General features: G+C 33.9%; 1 protein-coding gene across 4 annotated transcripts in view; it reads right to left on the bottom strand.

The window, feature by feature from the left end:
* Positions 1 to 14,785, bottom strand: part of LOC136040496 (parkin coregulated gene protein-like) — a 30,530-nt gene extending 15,745 nt beyond the window's left edge. For 2 of the 4 annotated variants that reach the window (XR_010620796.1, XM_065724701.1), the window contains exons 1-3: positions 14,671 to 14,785; positions 11,589 to 11,864; positions 3,993 to 4,164 (exon numbers count right to left, since the gene is read on the bottom strand). Coding sequence is in view for 3 of the 4 variants with exons in the window: in XM_065724701.1 (XP_065580773.1) it covers positions 3,993 to 4,164; positions 11,589 to 11,834 (418 nt within the window). In the remaining variant the exon portion in view is untranslated. Of the gene's footprint in view, positions 1 to 3,992; positions 4,165 to 11,588; positions 11,874 to 14,670 lie in introns of all 4 variants that reach the window. The other 2 variants (XM_065724699.1, XM_065724700.1) reach the window with 2 other exon arrangements.
* Positions 14,786 to 15,174: the final 389 nt, after the last annotated feature.

Here is a 15,174-nt window from a genome sequence, read left to right as displayed (position 1 = left end):
CCCAACTCCCCCAAATAGAGCAGATCCGTTCCGATTATGTCAATCACGTATCTAGGACTTCTGCTCATTTTCCCCACCAAGTTTCATCCTGATCCCTCCGTTCTAAGCGTTTCCCAATCCTCCCCCGACTCCCCCAAATGTCACCAGATCCGGTCGGGATTTAAAATAAGAGCTCTAAGACACAATATACTTCTAAATATCAAATTTCATTAAGATCCAATCACCCGTTCGTAAGTTAAAACACCTCATTTTTCTTTTTTTCCAATTTAACCGTCCCCCCCCCCGATGGTCGAATCGAGGAAACGACATTTCCAATTTAATCTGGTCTGGTTCCTGATACGCCTGCCAAATTTCATCGTCCTAGCTTACCTGGAAGTGGCTAAACTAGCAAAACCGGGACCAACAGACCGACAGAATTTGCGATAGCTATATGTCACTTAGTAGATACCAAGTGCCATAAAAAAGTAGGATGGGACAAGTTTTGACATCGGTCCCACAGCGCCAAGGGCAATACCCATATATTATTTAAATTACACATTGCTCACGCAGAAGTTTTATTGCTAAAGTTGGCCATGCTTGGACTTGGTTTTCTGACCAGCTTTTTTTGTCAGAAATGCGTCTAAAACAACGACACCTTTTTGTCCTCTAAATATGGATTTGTCCAAGAAAAAATCTGTATTTTTTTTTAAAAGCCTAAAACATATATCTTCGAGCTATTTCACCAAAGGTGTTTCTGCACAACAACAAAAAAACTTTAAAAAAATATTGTTTCGCATGGAAAGGGACAGAAGATTTTTTACCTATCGGCTAAGACTCATAACGCTTTTGTTCATTCCGGTTACTTGACCTTGAAATTTTTTTAATATTCCAGACCCCAAAAAAACTAAAAGATTCAGGAAACAAAAAACGGAGTTTTAAATTTCGTCTCTCCTAACTGCTTGGAATTGGCATACATAGGTTTCTTGCCAATAGAGACTCCTATGCAGAAAACAAATTTGAAAATAATTGTAGCCATAATGGTTTGCACCGTCCAAATATGAAAAATTTCTTCCGTCTCTGATAGGCTTGTAACTTCAAAGGCTTGTAGATAGGGTCAGTAAGACAAAAACGAACACAAAAGTATTTTTAAATTATCTGGATTGATATTTAGCATTTAAAACTGGACAGAATGAATTTTTCCTCATATCACACTTCAGAATATGATGTGGTCAAAGACAATGGGACAGAAAGCAATGGAAACAAAAGCTACGGAAATAACCGCTGTGTAGATAGAACTTGATCTAAACTCTCAATAGACAGTGGGTTGTTAATTTTATTCCAATTCCGATGAAAACTTCGCTCGTACACAATACTGTTTGATCCTGGTTTATCATATGTGTAAAGTGATACATGTAAGCTAATCGAAATGTACAAGTGATATTCATTAAATAGACTAAGCAAAAGAGACACATGTGGTGATGAATCATCCACGCTAAGATTGCAATTAACAATTCTTTATAATAATGCACAATATTTTCGGACGCTTAACTTTATCAAGACAAGAAGCAAGTTGGTCACGAGTCGGAACGAACAGACTTCAGACTGATGTTTACGATAGTCTATTGGAAGAATAAACATCAACTACTGCACAACCTTAAATTCACAGAGTAAGAAAATTATCAGCCTCATCAAAAATGCTAGATCATAAACTACGCTTTACATAACGTCCAGATATGTACTCATGGAAGTCAAATAGCGTTCCTAGGTTCACAGAATATCAATTGCAATGGTAAAATCGCAAAACACTGGGATTTTGGTTATAAATTACTAGGGTACTTTATCTTTCAAACACTTTATATTGTAGCAGGTATTACCCACAATTTGACAAGACACACTGAACACCCTTTGCAGTGCAAGGTGTACTTCGCTTTGACTCATGATCGGAGGATCGACATGTCATATAGATTATTGTATCACGACAATCCCCGAAATCGCTTTGTAATTACTTTTATGACAAGAATAACAAATTTCAGAAATGAAAAAGTATTCTCAAGTAACTAGACACTCATAATCGATTTTCACTGATTTTTTAAAATTCGTCAAGGTCTTCACAAGAATAGAAATTTACTTTAAATGTGCAAGAGGAGCCACATTTTGGCATTTTGGAGCTCTTTGGAAGGAGATCTTTTAAGCTATGTTCACTAAGCTTTTAAGAAACTCCCTTCACGACACCTATAAAAAGGGGTAGCTTCATGCTTGCTTCAACCCGAAGTTTAACTCTATTTGAGTTTTCAGCAATCAGATTAGCTGTAGCCTTTGTTTTTACACTGACGCGGAATTCAAAAGTTGGTTGCTTTAGTTCAGATACTTTAGCCAATTCTCCGGGACATAAACTGTTGATGAAGGCCTTACTGTCACTTGACGACACCAAGTTTTTGGTGCAATTTTGAGAACAACGGCATGTCATAGCTGTGGCAGGTTTTTGAGGCTGCTGCTGAGAAGAATCATTTATAGTTATGCTACTCTGACTCATGCTTTTCACTAAACCATCAACTTTCCTAGTCATTTTGTTAACTTCAACGATCAAAGTTTCTGATACTGCATTGCCTACAGTGGGCGTTTGACTTGGTGAAAGAATAGCAGATTTTGCTATAGTATTACCCTCTTTTGCAGCACTGACTGAAATTTTGCAAATATCTTTTACATTGTCCTTTTTTCTCGTATGATTCACTATTCTTGTAAAAATTCCTAGTTCCTCATACACATTTTTCTTTACTTTCACAATCAAATCTCGGTTACAAAAGCTGATCGCTTTGCATGTTACCATATTCAACTTATCGACATTCGCAAGGGATGAAAGTTCAGCAACGGGTTAAGCACTAACGTCTCCAACATTGCTTGTTCGCAAAATGTATTGCTCAAAGACAAAAATTCAATCCGTATTCCAAGTGTAAACCACATCCAGGGACGGTCGAAAGCTTTTTCTCAAGGTAATCCTTTAGGTAACGCTTTGGAATGAAATACGAAGCAAAGTGAATAAATGTCAGTCAAGGCCTGATGTTAGCAATAAATCAGTGAACAAAACCTGTGGGAAGTGCCGTTACTTAAATTGTCTTTCCCTAGCATTGTAAGGATCAATATCCCCCCGATACCATGCAGCTCTTCTTGTTTATTACCACTCTCATATGCTTAAGCTATAACCAAGTTAGAGAAAATTTGGCTGAATTTAGATAAGAAAGTCACCAAATATTTTAATTCCTAAATTTCAATTATAATTGGCAACCACGCACCAATAACCATGAAAATATTAACTGCAAACACTAATCTCTTTAGAATTCGAAAAATAAGCCAAGGAATTCAATAGAAGACCTATAGAGAAAATACTCTAAGGTAAGTGTTATAAAATATTACTTAGTGTCTATACAGCACAGACAATAATGAAAACTACTATCTCTAACTTCTCAAATAAAGAGAATATTCCTGAGTTCTAAATTCAAGCATGTTTCCCTAATTGTCTGTTCCAAATTGTCTTTCCCTAGCATTGTAAGGATCAATTGTAAGGATTCATTATACTTATTAGACTTTATTGATGAATTCTTAGTCTGAACCTCCTCCTCCCGCGAGTCACGGAGTTTTTTTTAGTAGATCAGAGCTATATTAGGCAACTTTTTGATGTTTGAGGAGATCTATCTGCCATTTTAGAAATAATTAGGTATATTCAGAAGATATATTCTGCTCTTTTATGTAATTGAATTTAAATAATCTGTGTAATTTAATTTTTTGAGTAAATCTCATTGAGTACATTTTTGTGAATCTGAGGTTATTTCTTAGCGATTTTCTTAAGATTAGTAACTTTATTTTTTGTTGTACCTTTAGAGGATTTGAATGCAATTCCATAGATATAGTGGCTAGCGTTTCTTAACAACAGTGACCCATTGGACACAGTTGCTGCAACTTTAATGGAGCCTTGTCACTGAGGCAACAGTTTAAAAATGCAATCGAGTTATACTTACGTCTTATAGGAGATACAACCAATTGGATGAATCCAGGAATCCTGTCGCAAAATCTCCCAATAAGGTCATATGATCCAGAACGGCTTAGCACATCATAGGGTTTACTGGTTTCACAAAGACCATCCAAAAAAAGAGGAACATATATAGTTGGGTCCAGAGTATCTGGGTTAGTCTAAAAGAAAATGAAAAAGTGTCAAAAAGGAAACCGTAATTAATTTTCATGCAAAAATTGGCTGGTCGGAAAAGAAAACTTTCTGAAGATTTAACTGAAATTTTTCCGAATGAACCGATCATTCATGGCCAGCGACATTCCCAGCGAAAGATTTACATGTTTGTGTATCTGTATTATTTTGTCACAAAAGGGAGTCAACGTAGTGATGAGTAAACAGGGCCCATGAGAACATCATTTGCATATCAGAATTAGAAGAAAATTTTAATAACTGGTTTACTTAGCAACAAGATCCGGTCAATGACCTTCCCCATTGGCATACTACATAAGATACATAATTTGCATACTTCTGTCAGAACACAATCTGCATATAGCCATGAGACTCTTGCAACCAGCCGTAGCAACCAGATCTAATATAAGGCTGGATTTTCAATGTATTTTACACTAATAAGACAGTAGAATTCATAGAGGGTACGGTTTGAATATATCTTTTTCATCATGTTTTTATTTAACAAGACATACTGGCAAAAAATGAGTTTACACTATTATAAGTTAATAGTAGAGCTGGCAGTAGCAATGATTCAAAGACAAGAGTACCAAACGTAGCAGTGGAAATTGCAAAAGGATGACGACTAATCCTTGAATGGGATGAGATTTATAAAAGATTTGCGATATCATTGAGCACATTTAAACTGGAGGAGCAGTTGTGCTTTGCAGAAAAACTTAATATAATGCATATACATAGCCTTCAATCTGCTTTAAATGCGATAGTGAAATACATTGAGGACAATAATTTGAATCAGTATGTGAAAAGCTAGTGATATGTTATTGTAATTATGAAATAAAAATATTTCTGAATCGAAAATGTTCTTTTTCTTGTTAGAAATTTTTAGTAGGTAACCCCTCCTCTCTCTAGGGATACTCCCAAAGTAGAAAGAATCTTTATATTCGTTAGTTGGTCTTAGCCAGCTGTGAAGAGTGTTAGGATAAAAAAATGGATGGATTTATGAAACATAAAATCATGCAGAGCCTTGTGATTTTGGAAAAATGTCTGAATCTAAATGATCGTTTTCAAAAGTGGTCAATACAAAAGAAAATATTTTCTCAAAGAATGATTAATGATATTATACAACATGAATCTCCAACTTTGAATTACTGTATGATGCTTATGAGTCGAGGTCCAAACGTATTTGCTCTATTTATTGACACTCTAATCGAAATAAAACAAAATGTTATTGTGGATATTCTTTTGAATACTACCTTAGAAATTCAATGATGATTTAGGACTCTATCCTAATAATTTTTAAGCCCCACTCTTTACGCACAAGCTTTTATTATTATAAAAAGTGGAGTTGTGAGAAAGAGTCAAACTTTAGCACAAAGAGCGAGGCGTTGAGGAGGGAACAGTCCCTTTCATATACGGAATAATTTCTATTCATTTTAAATTTTAATGTCACTCCTTATTTTCATTTAAAAAACTTGTTTTTATTTAATTACAAAACAAGGTCGATAGGGTAAGATACAAAAAGTTTGGAAGCGGTTTTTTCTGAAAACGACACGTGTACATGAGTAAATCGAAAGACGTTATGGTTTTCCACTATTTCCCATGAACTGCTTGGAAGATATCAAAATATTGGCGGAATCAATATTTTAAAAACTAAACTAGCCTTGCAATGTTATTGTATTGAATGTAGTTTAATTAAATTGGAGTCAAACTCCATGTAAACAACAAAATTGTATAGCTTGCCGTATGGGCAAGCTATGCAATTTGCCGTTGCCCTGTTGTCCTATGGGATGTGGAGGCTGGTGTCATCCCCAGAGGCACATTTATTGGGTATTTCAATTATTCGATTGGATATGCTGTCTTTGGGAGAAAAGTGGGCATGGGAAGGGGGCTAGTAGCCCTCAAATCTGTTTGGTACCTCAAAAGTACACTAGAACTTTGGATTTTGTTCACCTTTCCTGATTTTCTAGGACTCTTGGCTCAATAAGATCGATTGGTATTTTAACGGTTTACCCAATGACGTATTTTTCATTGTGTTTATGATTTTAGACGTATGATTTTTATCTTTATTGACTTTTTTCTTTGCCGAGGAAGACTATTTGCCGAAAATATTACTTTGTTGTTGTTTTATTTCAGTTTTTTTAATTTTAACCCTTTCTGAAATTTTTTTTTGATAGTATAAGTGTTGAGTCATAAAGAATCCAGAACGTCCGAGGGATTTATTGTATTTTCAATGCAGTGATAAAATGCATTGAATCCTGACGCTGAACATTAACTATCCCATGGAAGAAAAAAATATGCTGGTCCAATATAGCCTTCATTAAAAAAATAGTTGGCCAAACATTTGAGCTATTAAAAATGAAATTTCCTTTTTTAATTAAACTTGTAAATTTTACAAATGTATGCTAATAAAGGATTTTTTCCATGAACTGTTTGAAAAATAGTTATATTTTTCTTGGGAGAATAATTGCTTAGGCGAGTATTTAAAAGATTCTTCTCTTTTTCAATTTAAAAAATATAGTCTTTCTTTCTTTGCAAATAAACCAAGTAGACTCTTCTTAATCCTCAACGCACTCATTATATTTTGAAAATTTTGTGTCTACACCATGAGGGTCAAGATAGCTTAAACCACATAAAGACCAAACAATCAAATACATTTTTAGCAGGTATTATTGAATTCCAATTGCCAAGCATCTTACATGTTATAATAAAAATATTATTAGAACTACGGATGATGCGACATTTTGTTTAGGAATAAACTATTATGCAAAATATTCAAGTTTTACTCAGCATTTAAATTGCAATACAGCAATGTTACCATTAAACCGAAAATGTTACCCTAGCAGAAAACTTGAAAAAAAAGATTTACAAACATTATGAACTTAACCCATAGTAAAGTTTTGCCCTTTAGAAAGTGAACAGAGATTGAATAACAGAGAATATTTTTGTGTGCCAAATAAGAGGTTTTCAGAATAAAGTTAAGGGTAATACTAAACCTAAGATGAGAAGAAATAAAGCCATATAATAACTCAAAAGTTAGAGCAAACAGAAATTTCTATGAATAATCAATGAAACAAAAAAAATGTGCAAAGCTTAAGATGAACAATTAAGTCAGAAAACAAACAGAAAGATACTACACATACGACTCGACCTATCGCTCCCTTAAACCCTCTAAAGGATGGAATTTCACATCCGCTTTACTAAAAAAAAAAAAAACTTTTAAACTCTTTGTCTTTGATCATAATATAACATTGAAAAGTGAAAATTAATCAAACTTCGAGGAACTCTTTCATGAATCGCAATCTTTGGTATACATAGAGATAGCTCCTAGGAGGGATATATTCAATGTTATTATGGCGCTGTTACATCAAGTTATCTTTTAAAATATACTAAAGAGATAAATGTATTTTTGAAAAAGATAAGGGACTTAAAATATTATTAAGAAACATTTTTGAAAGGACACACACCATGATATCTGTCGATTAAAAATTAAGCACATTAATAGAACAAAGTAAAGGGTGTAAAAAATTCAGTACTTGATTGATGATACTTACCGGTAGAAGTAGCAGTAACTGTAGTAGTAATAGTGGTGTCAGTAGTAGCATTAGCAGTATTAGTAGTGTAGCTAGATGCAAGAGGGTAGATCTGTGTAATAGACTTGGGCAGGTTGTTAGAGGGTAGGTAGAGCTCAGTGGGTGAAGTTGTAAAGTATATGCTATTCAATTTTTTGTTTGATGAAATTCAATCTTTCAATTTTGTTGATAGACTTAGTCTTTTAAATTTTTTTGCCTGATGAATTTCAAGCTTTTCAATTATTATTCGATGAGTTAAGCTTTTTTTCAAATTTAATTAAAGAAATCGCTTGATTTTTAAATTTTGCTGTTGGGATTTCGTCTTTCTCGGTTTTTGTCATGAAGTCTTAAATTCTATTGTTTTTTTAGATGAAAAATTCTTTAGCATTTGAAGTTTTGTTCGTATTTTTCAAATAAATTTCGACTGATATCGTCTTTTCCCTATGTTAATTTGGAAAACTGTTTCCAGAAAAAACAAGTTTTTTAAAGGAAAGTAAAGAAGTCCATTAAAACAAAAATGAGCAGAAATAAGTCAAATAATCTTCCAAGCGTAAAACTACCACAAACCACCATCAATAAATAAATGAAACCTAAAACGAACAGACATTACAATAAACAACCAAGTCAAACTCAAAGCGAGCGAAATTAACAAGATTAGTGCTGACAACTCTCATGCCTTCTCAAGACCATAGCACAATTTGCACTACTGAAAAAAAAATGACCTTGAGTTGTCAGTTTGATGTGCATATACTATGTTTATTCCTTAAATTTTAAAGATTTTTTATTTATTAAAGTTAAAACAGTGAAAAACTTAAATGCATTTTGTTTTCATTAAAGTGAAAATTATGTTCTGGTCTTGAAAAGGCATGTGGGTTTTTAGAACTGATCAAGATAATTTTTGTTGAGGAGGGAACAGCCCCTTTCATTTAATTTCATTTTCAATTAAAAAAACTTGTTTTTTCACTTAATTTTTGAACGTTTTTGAGTTAATGCATGTTTTGATTTCGCCTCTCCGCAGGTGAATAATTAAAACGAAATTTGCATATTTTTTTGGCTAAATGACTTTCTCATAGTTTTGATCGAACGATCTTGAGAAAAAAAGAGCGGGGGAGGAGGCTTAGCTGACCTCTATTTTTTGGGTTACTTAAAAAGGCAACAAAAACTTTCCGTTTTTTACGAACGCTTTCATTAGTAAAAGATATACGTAACTTACGAATTAGCTTACCTAACGAACTTCTATATTCGTATGTTTTTATTACGTTTATAAGGGGGTTCGCCCACTCGTCAATACCTCGCTCTTTACACTAAAGCTTAAATTTTGTCCCAATTCCTTACGATCCCTGAATCACGAAAGCCGTAGAATAACTAGTTAGAATTACTAAAATTACTTTAGCGTAAAGAGTGGGGTATTAAAAGGAGGTATATCCCTTATATGCGTAATATTTTCTGTTCGTTTTAAGTTTTAATGCTGCTCCTTACTTTCAGCTGAAAAAACATTTTCATATTTATTTTTCCATTGTTTTTTTTTTCAATAATGCTAAAAACCCTGCGCCCCCTTCCATTGAAATTTTCTTCCCCCATAACAAATTCCTCAATGGAAAGTTCCCCGCACATAACCCCCCTCTTCTAAACCCCTCCCCAACAAAAAAATCCCCCTGAAAACGTCTGTGCACTTCCCAATAACAATTACTATATGTAAACACTATTTAAAATTTGTAACTTGCAGCCCCTCCCACGGGGACTGTGGGGGAGAAAGTCGTCCCCAAAAGACATAGTTATAAAGTTTTTTGACTATTTTGAATAAAATGGTTATCTCAGAATTTTGATCCGACGACTTAGGGAAAAAATGAGTGTGGGAGAGGGCCTAGGTGCCCTCCAATTTTTTTGTCACTTAAAAAGGGCACTAGAACTTTTCATTTCCGTTCAGATGAGCCCTTTTGCAAAATTCTAGGACCACTGGGTCGATACGATCACCCCTGAAAAAAAAAACAAAAATAAAAACAATCTGTCTTCTGGCAAAAAATACAAAATTCCAGTTTTTTGGTAGATAGCAGCTTGAAACTTGTAAATTAGAGTTCTCTGATACACTAAATCTGATAGTGTGAATTTCGTTAAGATTCTATGACTTTTGGGGGGTGTTTTCCCCTGTTTTCTAAAATAAGGCGAATTTTCTCAGGCTCGTAACTTCTGATGGGTAAAACTAAACTTGATGAAACGTATATATTTAAAATAAGCATTAAAACGCGATTCCTTTCATGTAACTATTGGTATCAAAATTTCGTGTTTAGAGTTTCGGTTACTATTGAGCCGGGTCCCTCCTTACCGTTCGTTACCAAGAACCGTTTGACACTAAAGTTAAGAGCAACATTAAACACTAAAACGATCAGGATTTATTCCGTATTAAATTTAAAAAAGCAAGTTTTTTCAACTGAAAATAAGGAGCAATATTAAAACTTCAAACGAACAGAAATTATTACGTATATGAGGGGAGTTCCCTCCTCAAAACCTTGCTGTTTTCGCTAAAGTTGGAATTTTTCTTCTGATTATTAAAGAATGGCTCTTTAATCACAAAGGCCGTTTAATTAAAATAATAATCCCTTTTTAAAGTTCCAAAAAGAAATTAGCGTTAAGTGCAAGGTATTGAGGAGGGGGAGGGGTTTCATCCTAATATAAATAATAATTTTTGTGCCTTTTAAGTTTTAATGTTGCTCCTTACTTTCAGTTGAGAAAACTAATTTTTTTTAATTTAGTTTCTGATCATTTTTTATTAAATAGTGCTCGGAAATCAAGCCCCCCCCCATTGGAAAAATCTCTTCCCCGTGAAAAATTCAACCACGGAAATATAATCCTGTGTATCCCCCCCCCTTTCCACCGGAAAAATCCCCCCTGAAAACGTCTGTATATTTCCCAATCGCCAATACTATATGTAAGCACTGGGGAAAGTTCCTAACTTCCAGCCCTTCCTCCAGAGACTCTGGGGTTGGGTCAATTCATCTTCGGAGACATAGTTTTTTCGAATATGCTGTGGAAAAGGGCTATCTAAAAAATTTATAGGTTGACTTTGGGAAAAATGAGCGTGGGAGGGGGCTAACTACCCTCCAATATTTTTGTCGACTTAAAAAGGGAATTAGAACTTTTGATTTCTGATCAAATGAGCCCTCTTTCCATCTTCTACGATCACTGGTTCAATGCGATCACCCATGGCGAAAACAATACAAAAAACAAATACACACGCATCCGTGACTTTATTTCTGACACAAAAAAATACAAAATTACATATTTTTGTGCGTAGGAGCTTGAAGTCTCTACAGTAGGGTTTTTTGGCATGCTGAATCTTATGGTGTATTTTTTTATTAAGATCACTTGATGTTTTGGGGGTATTTCCCCCCTTTTCCAAAAATTGGGCAAATTTTAAAAGCCTCGTAATTTATGATGAATACACAAGATAAATTTATAGATAAATTTTACACATTTTGAATGAACATCAAAATTGCATTCTTTTGATGTATCTATTGTTATCAAGACTGTTTCTTAGAGTTTCAGTTGCTTTTGGGCCACATCACTGCTTATTTACAGTTCGTTACCGCAAACTGTTTGATAGAATTTACTCCATACATTTTCCGTAAATGTGGAATCAATTCTGCTCGTTTTAGGGTTTAATTTTGCTTTTTACTTTCATGCGGTCGACTTTCTCTGTGGCTACTCAATTTTGAATGTGGGTGGAACTTTCACGAGGACAAAGCTAATGAAACAAGCTTTTTTCAGAGCAAAGTCATATCATTACAACGATTATTGCACATCAATATGTTACAACAGTTATATTTCTCCAGGTACAATAGAATAATTTTTACCTTCCAGGATATTTTTCTTCCTTGAGAATCATGCAGCACTGCAGCTGGTAGATCTCCACAATCATATACTCTTCTGAATGCGACACTTTTAATAGTAGAACTAGCCGCAAAGCTTACGGATGGGGGTGCTCTTATTATAGTTCCAGGCTTACCCGCGTGAGGAGTAAATGGTAATACTTCTCTGGAAGAATTTGAGGCGTTTGTTCGACGCGATGAGCAGGAAGAAATACCATGGTTGTGCCTCATATGTGTTATAACATTGTAGTCACAAAACAGCTGAAAAAGCTAGTTCAATTTATTTTTTCCTTTTTTAGGGGAGAGGGGAGGTTCATTCTAGGAAGAAATTTCCAGTTATGAAAAAAAGAAATGATTAAAATAGATTTAATGCTATTGCGTTATAATGCTTATTTCATATTGAATTACATATTCCAGTAGACAATCTAGGTATTACTTTCACAGCCAATTTTTGTGATTTTTTTTTTTACAAATCTTCTTGATGTTCCATGGATCGTTGCGGAAACAATTTCGCAAATTTCATCTCCAGAATCAAATTTCAGAATCATAAATATAAGTAATTCCAGTAAAAAAGCTAATATGTCTAGATTCTTAATCAAAAGACTGTAAGACTCTTAACACACTAAATTGGCTGGCTTATAGTTTGAGCCTTCTATCTTCTAAATAAAATTAACGGTTAATTCCAATCAGTTAATTTAATGCGTATGAAAAATCTGTATATTATGTTCCGTTTCCCGGAAGTTTTTTTTTATCACAAAACAAGCCAATAATGCACTTACAATTGCGATACGCTCTAAGCACATAATATACTATGAATGCACATTTAAGCTACCAGAACTTTTTCTAGCGGTTAGACTTCGATTGCGGTTATTTTTGATTAAATTAGGAGTAAACTTTTATTCTCAAAAATCAAATAGATGAGTCAAATAAAAAGAGATGTGTCATTACAATTTTTTAAATTACACTTCAAAAATGCATGATTTGAAAAGTCTGTATGTTGACGGTCTGTTAATGGAGAGGCCAAAATCCTCAATATGATATACAATATTATTCCAGTATCAACAGGCTGAATAGGGCTGCACAAACTTTCTCGGCAAGGAAGCCATTTTCTGTCTTTCTTCGTTTCCTTGTACTTTCAGGTAATTAGACTTTAAAGGATTAAAGGTTTTCCAAATACAAGTAAGGAACAACGATAAAACTTAACAAGAGCAAAGTTTACCCTGGCCGAGGGATTGTTTTCTGCTCAGAGTATCAATTTTAACTCTTAAAGAAACTGAATTTCCTTTTCAAAGTGTATTCTGTGTTCCTTCCTACTACATATTCATATGTCAATTCACAAAAATGTAAAGGGGAGGCAGACGTATTTTTTCAAATATTGAGGGTAAATTTGCTGTTTTCAATTATTTCAATGAAAATACCAAAGAAAAGTGTCTTTTTTTTAACAAAAATAAAAAAAATCAGAATTTCCTAAAACAAAGGGGTAAGAAAAACTCAAGGGAGCACTTGGCCCCATTTCGCCCAAAACCATCCCTTTACAGTGTACGTTCAAAAGAGTAAATAATTGTAACTTGTCATTCAGGTCTATGCCTAAAATTACCCCCAATTCCTATTAAATTTAAACTAATAACTTGAATTTTTTTAAAAATGTAAACTAAACGATAGTAAAGAGTAACGTTAGAACTGAAAACGAACAGAAACTTTTCAGTAATTAGTGGGGTTACTGGCCCCTTAATCTCCCACCCTTTAAATTTTTGCCTTTGATCCCCAAATACTATAAGAGCAAGTGCTCTACTATAAGACCTATGTGACAAAAAAAAATTAACTTTGGGATTGGAACTATGTTATTATTCCCATTAGTTTTAAACAATACGATTTACATTGTGAATCTTTTGAAAGGCTAAATAAAACAAATGTAATTATCAACTGGCTAAATTTGTCACTCTATAATGCTATTATTTCAGCACTCAATAAACTTTAGCGCAACGACCGGGGATGTCCCCTTTAGGTCTCCCTCAAACAAAGAAAAATTTCAGTGTGTTTTAGGTTCTTACATTGCTCTTTCCTTTTGTTTAAGTTTTTTTTTAATTGAATTATTAGCTTAGGACAAATAATGATTTCAGCTGACAAATGCTGCTCTTTATGAGCGATTAAATAAAAATAAGAAAAGTCTTTTTTAACCGAAAGTAAGGAGCATCATTAAAGCTCTCAATCTTCTACGATCACTGGTTCGATATGATCTTTCCAGAAGAAAAAAAAACAAAAAAAACGCATTCGTGATCTTTCTTAAGGCAAAATATGCGAGTTTCCACATTTGTGTACATAGGAGCTTGAAACCTCTACAGTAGGGTTCTCTGACATGCTGGATCAGATGAAGTGGTTTTCATTAAGATCAATTGATGTTTTTGGGCTGTCCCCCCCCTTTCAAAAAACTTGGCAAATTTTCTCGGACTCGTAAATTTTGATGGGCACAATTAAATTTGATAAATTTTCCATATTTTAAATGAGCATCAAAATTTGATTCTTTCGGTGTATATCTTGTTATTTATACTTTTCTTCGGACTCGTAACTAATTTTCTCGGACTCGTAACTTTTGATGGACACAATTAAATTTGATAAATTTTCCATATTTTAAATGAGCATCAAAATTTGATTCTTTTGATGTATATCTTGTTATTAATACTTTTCTTCTTAGAGTTTCGGTTACCATTGAGCCACATCGCTCCTTACTTACAGTTCGCTACCACGAACTGTTTGACAGAGATTGATTGTCTTCAATATATACATCATCAAAGAGCTGCGTAAATTTCTTTAAGATGTCCCTAAGAGGGACTAAAACTCCATATCTAGAATATTTATTTCTAAAAGACGGGCAAGAAGGTAAGAAACGCCCCAAAATTGGTTGTGCTATGGTTACAATAAACAAATTTACAATCTTTCGTATATTTTTCAGAGGTATCTAAGCAAAAGTTAAAACTGGGTAACAGAGGAGGAGTATATAGCAATTTGCTGGCATTGGGTGGTTAAACTTGCAAGACGTCTGTAGTAGTAGTAATAGCAATACACTTACTCTAATTTTTGCAAACTGAAAAAACAAAGTTTTCCACCATGACTCAACGTGACTGTTTATCAACTGTTCCAATCTCAGTTTCTAATGGGCTGGAAATGAAATAGATTTTGATTATATGAGTATCCATGGCAACAAGAAGGGACTTCATTCTACTAAAAATAACACTTATCAATAAACCAAGATTGGAGTTATGGCAAATAACAAAGGTTTTGTTGCTTAAATAACGGTGAACAGAAGATTGCAGAACACAATGAAAGACTTATTTTTCCAATTATTAAAAAGGGGGAGAAAATACCCGAATAAAGAAGTAGACAGAGGCTTCTTTGACATTGAATATTCATTAAATACATGTAAAAAATGAGAATTCTGTAAATTGGGAAAAACAAGTATTTCTGGACCCCACCCTCTTTCTACGTACAATCCTCAAAATCCACCCTCCTGAAGCCAAAATCTGACTACACTCGTGTATGTAAGCTGCCAAAAAAAAGATGATGAAAAAAAAAT

This window comes from Artemia franciscana, chromosome 2 (assembly GCF_032884065.1).
Source record: "Artemia franciscana chromosome 2, ASM3288406v1, whole genome shotgun sequence".
Classification (NCBI taxonomy): domain Eukaryota; kingdom Metazoa; phylum Arthropoda; class Branchiopoda; order Anostraca; family Artemiidae; genus Artemia; species Artemia franciscana.
The sequence above is the reverse complement of the archived record's forward strand: the minus strand, read 5'-3'. Positions and strand labels throughout refer to the sequence as shown.